Below are 6,912 nucleotides of genomic sequence, written 5' to 3' on the forward strand. Positions count from 1 at the left end.
AAGCTATGAAACACAGAGACTTAAAGGATAGTTCACCCAAAAATGAAAGTTATGTCATCATTTACCCACTGTCATGTTGTTACAAACCTGTATACATTTCTTTGTTCTGATGACCACAAAGGAAGATATTTTGAGGAATGTTTGAAACCAAACCGATCATGAGCCCCATGCACTTCCATAGTATTTTTGTTTTCCGATATGGAAGTCAATAAGGTTCATTAAACGTGAAAAATACATTTGAATGCACAAAATGTACTTTATACTGATTAGATTAACTATTTTCATTTCTAATATGTTCTACTGAAAAGTAAAAAAGCAAATAAACATACTCCCATTTGAAATGGTATTTATTTATACAAACATTTTATAATCTACATAGTATATCAATAATTAAAGGGGACATATCATGAAAAATCTTTTTTTTCATGTTTAAGTGCTATAATTGGGTCCCCAGTGCTCTTATAATCAACCCAGCAACTTAGTTTTGGTAAATCATTCTCAGCAAGCATGTGAAAAAGTAGGTCATCAAAATTTGGCTCTCCTTGTGATGTCAGAAGGGGATAATACCGCCCACAGCACTGCCATTTAGTGCAGAGATCAGCTCATTTGCATTTAAAAGGACAGACCCAAAAACAGAAAAGAATTTCACACCTACAAAGTGGCAATTTTAACATTATTTGACATTTTTCAAAAGTCTTGTCTCCTTAAAATGTTTGTTGTACATTTAGACTTTTTACTCACACAGTATTCTAAAAGGTATTAGTAGCTCAGCTGCATTTAAAATGTCAACATTGTTGGATTAATTTCCAAGGAATATACATAGCCAGTGTTAAAGATATTTACATATTGTAAGATGATTTTAGGTAGAAAACATTCAATCTTAAAAAAAAACTTTTTCACAGGCAGGATCACAAATGTTAAACCTAAATGCACAGTGACTTTGCATAAATGTCAACAGATACCTTTTAAAAAATGTATAAGTATGTTAAAATGAACATTAACTAAGAATATCTAAATGAAGTATTTTTCAATAGCAGTTCATGTTAACGAAAATAGTTTGTACTTAGTAGTACTTATAACTAATGTAACCTTAAAGTGCAGTGTTACCGATAAGTGCATTTATTATGTTCAAATGTCCTGCAAATGTAAGACAGCGGAACAACAAATCACAATATTGCCATTAACAGTCATAAATGGCAGGAGGAGTAACATTTTACTAGAGGTGATTAATGTTTGCTTTCAAGCTAGTGAGGAAGTTTTAACATCAGAGATATGAAATGACTCTGAGCCTCGATATGAGAGAGAGCTCATCTTGGTGCTGAGGGTGGGATGAGAGGCAAGAGACGTTGAAGAACATCTCAGCAGTTTCAGCAAGTTCCTGCGGAAGTTCTTCCCAACTAAACTAAAAAGGATCGGGTTCATACAGCTGTTGAAAAAGGCAATACATATGGTGAAAGGCATTCCAGTATCAATGATCTCAACGATATCACAGTTGGTGATCACTTTAATGGTGATTAGCATCTCCATAAAGTTGAAGATCTGATGAGGTGCCCAGCAGAGAAAAAACGACAACACTGCAGCAGCCAGCATGCTCAACACTTCATCCCTGTTTGACTTTGAGGTCCTCTGAATGTCTCTCGCTTTGAGCAGAGTCCGACCTATCAGACAGTAGCACGTAAGGATGATGGTGATCGGCAGAAGAAACCCAAGTACGCTCTTCATCAGGCTCAGAGCAGCCAACACATTGCGAAGATTTTCTTTGTCCAGGATGGCGCATACAGTAGCATTGATCTCCGGGATAAAGTGTGTTCCACGTATAGCGGCAGTGGGCAGGCTTAGAAACAAAGCCACTAGCCAAACTAAGACACATGTCACTTGGGCGTAGACCACTGTACGGCACTGTCGGGACTGAACCGGGTGAACTATTGCCAGGTAGCGGTCAATGCTGAGAACAGTCAGGAAAAAAATGCTAGTATATAGATTAAAAAGTGCCATACCGGCAACAGCTTTACACAAGAAGCTTCCAAAAGGCCACTGGTAGCCTGTCGCAGTATATACAGCCCAAACTGGCAGGGTGAGGAGAAAAGTCAAGTCTGAGATTGCTAAATTCAAAACAAATATGTTGGCAACTGTCCTGATTTTCATAGAGCAGCAGATGACAGCTACTATCATGCTGTTTCCTACTATTCCAATAATAAAGTTGAAGCTGTACACCATTGGAATGAATGTGAAGATGAAATTGTGGTTCCCAGTCATGTTACATCTGAGATTGAGTCCCATGGGAGGGCCTCTTGTAAAATTTTCCATTTCGTAGGTTCGCTGAGGTTCACAGCCTAAAGAACTTTATCACTGAAGGAGACCTGTATAAGAACAGAGTGGATAAAGAGAGTTAATAAGACTAAAGAGCTTGATGCATTTTAGTACCGGTAGGTTTATTTGGAAGATGCAATAACTTTTAGAAAACACCAGATGTCCCTCTGCTCTTATTATTCAATAAAAAATGCTTGTAAGACAACAGGATTGTTTTATTAAAATATTCATTAACAGCACCATCCATTTATATTTTTCACAAAAAAAAAAAAAAAAAAATATATATATATATATATATATATATATATATATATATATATATATATATATATATATATATATATATATATATATATACTTTATTGCATAATTGTATTATTTTAAATTATTTATTTTATCATCAAAAAAATTTTATTGATAATTTTCAATTGAATTTCAAAATTTGGCATAAATGTCTTACTAAAAGCATGGCCTAAGTTGTCGTTAAAAGTTGAAGTAAAACCCAACGATCCATGTTTTTCCATAAATTAAAGTGTACTATAGATGCAGGAAATCTGGCCTTTTGTGCAAAAGAGATATCAATGTCATTGAGACAAATATGTGCATATTTCAAGGTGTGCTAGAAACATTTACTCATTTTAGTTCACAGTTATTCTATATTTTTCACTTTTAAAGTATTTTTCTAAGTTTAATTTCACAAGTTATTTTTCTGTGAGAATTCAGGCAGGTCACAAACTGCTCAGCTATGGAAACATACCAGTCTGTCTCTCTTGGGTGAAAATCACATCTCTTTTAAAGGTCAAACATTTTGTTTATGTCTGTCCTTTTATGATCACTGAATGATTCTCAGCACCAACGCCAATATAAACTATACGAAATTAATTTTTTTATTTGCTTTTAACAATTTTTTGCTTACATGATTTAATTAGTTTAAATTTATTTGAGTTTGAAAATTATGTATATTATCCAAGCAGATGTTGGGGTGGTGATTTCTGGTACCAATGGAACCCAGCAACCAATAGCAGGCAACATAACTTTTCAAGGTTCATGTGTTATGAATATCACTTCATCTATGAGTCCTATTTTAATACGCTTATCAGACATCCGGTGTTGTTTAGGAAGGGATTTCTGATCAGAATACTGTAATAAGTCATGCTGATAAGGGTTATTGTTTTGACAGTCTAAAACAAATCTCTCTATACTCCCGAAAATAATTAACATGATTAACCAACATGAAACCTTTATGCATTTAATAGAAAAATCACAAATTAAAATCCCACGTACAGTGAATCTTAATGTGCTGAGTTTCACATGTGAAATACTGCGAGATGTACAGTGGATGAGAGATGCTGCGCATGGGAGACAGAGAAAAACACGTTTACTTTAGATGCTTTTAACTGTGAAAAATTTACTACGACACATTCACTTCCTGTTTCTGACCAATTTTCAAAGAGATAATTTTTGGAAAGTCATGCTTAGTTTAGAGACAAGCTTAGATTAGATTGGGTTACACTTAGATTTGATTAAATATTAAAATGCATAAAAATATTTATGTTAAGAATTAATTTTGTCTTTACCTTGTAAAAAATTAAGATCCAGGGTGTCCAGTTTTTTTCCAAAAAATACTGTGTATGGGTTTCCAAGAACTGTCCTCAATCCCAGTTATGACCGAGTGCCCAATGCATTTCCTCAGTGCCCTTCTTATATCTCTCCCATACTCCTATAACTACACCAGAGACCCACAGCGGGGGCTGTACTGTTGAGGCCGGATACATCCATGGCCATGGGAGCAAGAAGGGGGGGGCATAGAGAGACCCTTGAGGGCACAGACCGATTTTCCCATCAGTTCTTTGGTCACCTGAACATAAAATGCACACTGTTTTGCTCCTCAAGTCCCTAACATAGTTACGTTTCTATATCCAGTGCAATCTTTCTTGACAAATAATTAAACAAAACGCCTCTGATTATTAGTATTAAACACTATTACACTATTGACACCTTTAAAAATCAGGCTGGTAGCTTGACAAATTTACATTAATATGTACTGTGTCAACAAAATAAGTCATATGCGGACAAGGCAAATAATAGTATATTAGTAAATGATTCTCTTATACTAGTAAATTATATTTTATTTAGGCATTTAATAAAGCAACAAGTTACACCCTGCATGTAAATTCCAGGCGAAAGTCTGGAAAGATTAGTAATCAATCTAATGCGCATTTCTCAGTTTTTTTGTTGTTGTTTTTTGAGAGGCCACAGGGAACTTGTGTTTGTTTTACTGGGAGCTCTCAAGGGCATTTTCATCTCCATCATCACTCTATAGTTCAGCTGCTGGTCTTTCATCTCCTGCACTATTGATCCAAAACAGCTAGTTTTTAAAGGGAGCTATGCCATATTTAAATGTAATTTAATTGTCAGAACTTTGCTTTAAAATATTATTGCGAATATTTGTGATGAGGTCTGGTCAGGTCATGATAAGCTGTTTTGCTTATAAAACATCAGTTATACCACAAATGTTAATGGCATGGAAACTTTAAACATTTAGAGCATTTAGATACTTACACTCTGTATAAACAAGGACAAATAACAAGTACAAGGAACTACTGTACACTACTGTACACAAAATATGGTGCCCTATAGCACTAAAAGTAGTTTACTGGCTTGTTATCATAGGGAGAACTTTTTTTAGTGCTAAATGACACCTTTATGTATAACCTGTGTAGCACTGTAGGTGCTATAGCCTAAAAAATGGTTCCCCTATGACTACAAGCTTTTAATACTATTCAGCACTGTTTTTATAGTGTAGAACCAAAAAAAAAACATAGTGTAAATAGTGAAAAATAGTAACACACAGTATAATGTATAGTGGTCATAGCATTTTTTAAATATTTTGAAAAGAATAAAAATTGTTTTTCATTAAAAAGCAGTAGTCAAAGACAGTAAGTGTGGTTTGTCTTCCTGGTAAGCAGATACTTGTTACGCCATCAATAAGAGGTTAATTCAATATACTCATGAGCTTTAAAGTTAATGTTGCCTTAAGGGAGCAATGGTGATGCTGATGTCTCCCCCTCTTCTGCCATTAAGGATATTTGTTACACTGTTTGTCTGGGTAAATGTTAAAGGGCAACATTTATTTTAGTAATCTGTTTTTTACAGACTGGATCTATCATAATTTTAGTTTTTATTATTTAGCCTTTATAATACCAGTAGGACTTAACCCTCAATTGGTCCTTGGGGTCTATATGAACCTAATCGACATTTCATTAGTTAAAAAAGTGGTTCCCTTTTCCTAAATAATCTATCTATAGAGCACATACACAACTGGGCTTGATTCGGTTGTTCGGAAGGTATGTAAAAAAGAGTTTTATTAATCTGGACAATATGACCTCAATTAATAATGAATGGGAAAGGAGTTTTTTTAATTTGTCAAAAAAAATCTAGCAGAAATGTGAAAATTTCCATACAGAATTGAAGGCCTGGTACTTGTGCACAAGTACAATGTAGAAAACACACACACACACACACACACACACACACACACACACACACACACACACACACACACACACACACACACACACACACAGGTATGACATTTGTATAGAATTAGGCAAATAAAATCAGACACAAATGCAGAAAAAAAGATATAAAGTGGTGTGACCTAATCAACATGTTCTCACAAAGTTCCGTGGGATAGTCACAGAATTTTTTGCTCATTTTTTGTGGCATTTTCACGGATCTCCGCATATTTACGTGGCCCTGCCACAGACTTTTTTCCGTGGCAATCTCACGGATTGGTTACTCAATTGCTTTTTCCTATTTTCAAACCATTGTTGCTTCGGTTTAGGGTTAGATTTGATGTTTGTGTTAGTATGTAACTTTAAGTATTGGTTTATATTATTTTTTCTGACGTATTCTTTTATATTTTCTAAACTTTAATCAATTGTCGCCTGGCGTTGGGGTTAGAGTTGGGTTTGGGTAGGGATGTCATTTTATGTAAATCTAACCCTAGACAAAACAGTTGAGTAACCAATCCGTGAGAATGCCACGGAAAAATGAGCAAAAAATTCCGTACACTCACACACAAACACACACACACTTACATTCAGTCAACTTTTTGTGGCATTCTGTAAAAACAGACATTTCAAAATGCATCAAAAATTAGAAAAAAATCTACTATTTGACATAATATTTATCTTCACAATTCACAAAATGTATCACTAAAGTAGTGATGTAAGCAGTTGCTCATATCCAATAAAATGAATGGCCCTCTGCTAGTCAAAACTATTTCTTTCTTAAACGGTAATTCCTTTAGGTTTATCTCTAACCAGCAAAAGGTGGAATTCTACACCTAACACCTAGATCAATATCCAGAAACAATTTAAATTACATTTAGATAATCATTTAAGTGATTTTTTTCATGAAAAATCTATATTTCACATATTTCAAGTATTTTTGTGGTAACTGGGTACAAAAGTACTTCTCATCTATACAATAAAGCTGTGTTTTGAGAGATTTGAAGTAAACAAAAAAAATATATATTATTTGTATTATTGAAAATGTATTTTTTTTTACAATTATCCTTTTGATTTGGGGGTTATA

At 34.2% G+C, this 6,912-nt stretch overlaps 1 protein-coding gene across 2 annotated transcripts; it reads right to left on the reverse strand.

The window, feature by feature from the left end:
• Positions 1 to 307: 307 nt before the first annotated feature.
• agtr1a (angiotensin II receptor, type 1a) lies at positions 308 to 4,330 on the reverse strand. Of its 2 annotated transcripts, none has more exons than XM_055202189.2 (2): positions 3,888 to 4,156; positions 308 to 2,360 (listed from the first exon to the last, which is right to left on the reverse strand). In XM_055202189.2, the coding sequence occupies exon 2, from the start codon at positions 2,305 to 2,307 to the stop codon at positions 1,240 to 1,242; it is 1,068 nt and encodes a 355-aa protein (XP_055058164.2). In that variant the 5' UTR covers positions 2,308 to 2,360; positions 3,888 to 4,156; the 3' UTR covers positions 308 to 1,239. The 2 variants fall into 2 exon arrangements, 1 of the variants encoding a protein (XP_055058164.2); XR_012373022.1 differs by lacking the exon at positions 308 to 2,360 and adding an exon at positions 3,592 to 3,659 and having other exon boundaries at positions 3,888 to 4,330.
• Positions 4,331 to 6,912: the final 2,582 nt, after the last annotated feature.

This window comes from Misgurnus anguillicaudatus, chromosome 2 (assembly GCF_027580225.2).
Source record: "Misgurnus anguillicaudatus chromosome 2, ASM2758022v2, whole genome shotgun sequence".
In the NCBI taxonomy this organism is placed as follows: domain Eukaryota; kingdom Metazoa; phylum Chordata; class Actinopteri; order Cypriniformes; family Cobitidae; genus Misgurnus; species Misgurnus anguillicaudatus.

What these genes read in the sequence shown, in the direction of transcription:
- agtr1a (XM_055202189.2), bottom strand. Translation starts at nt 2,307, where the DNA reads ATGGAAAATTTTACAAGAGGCCCTCCCATGGGACTCAATCTCAGATGT.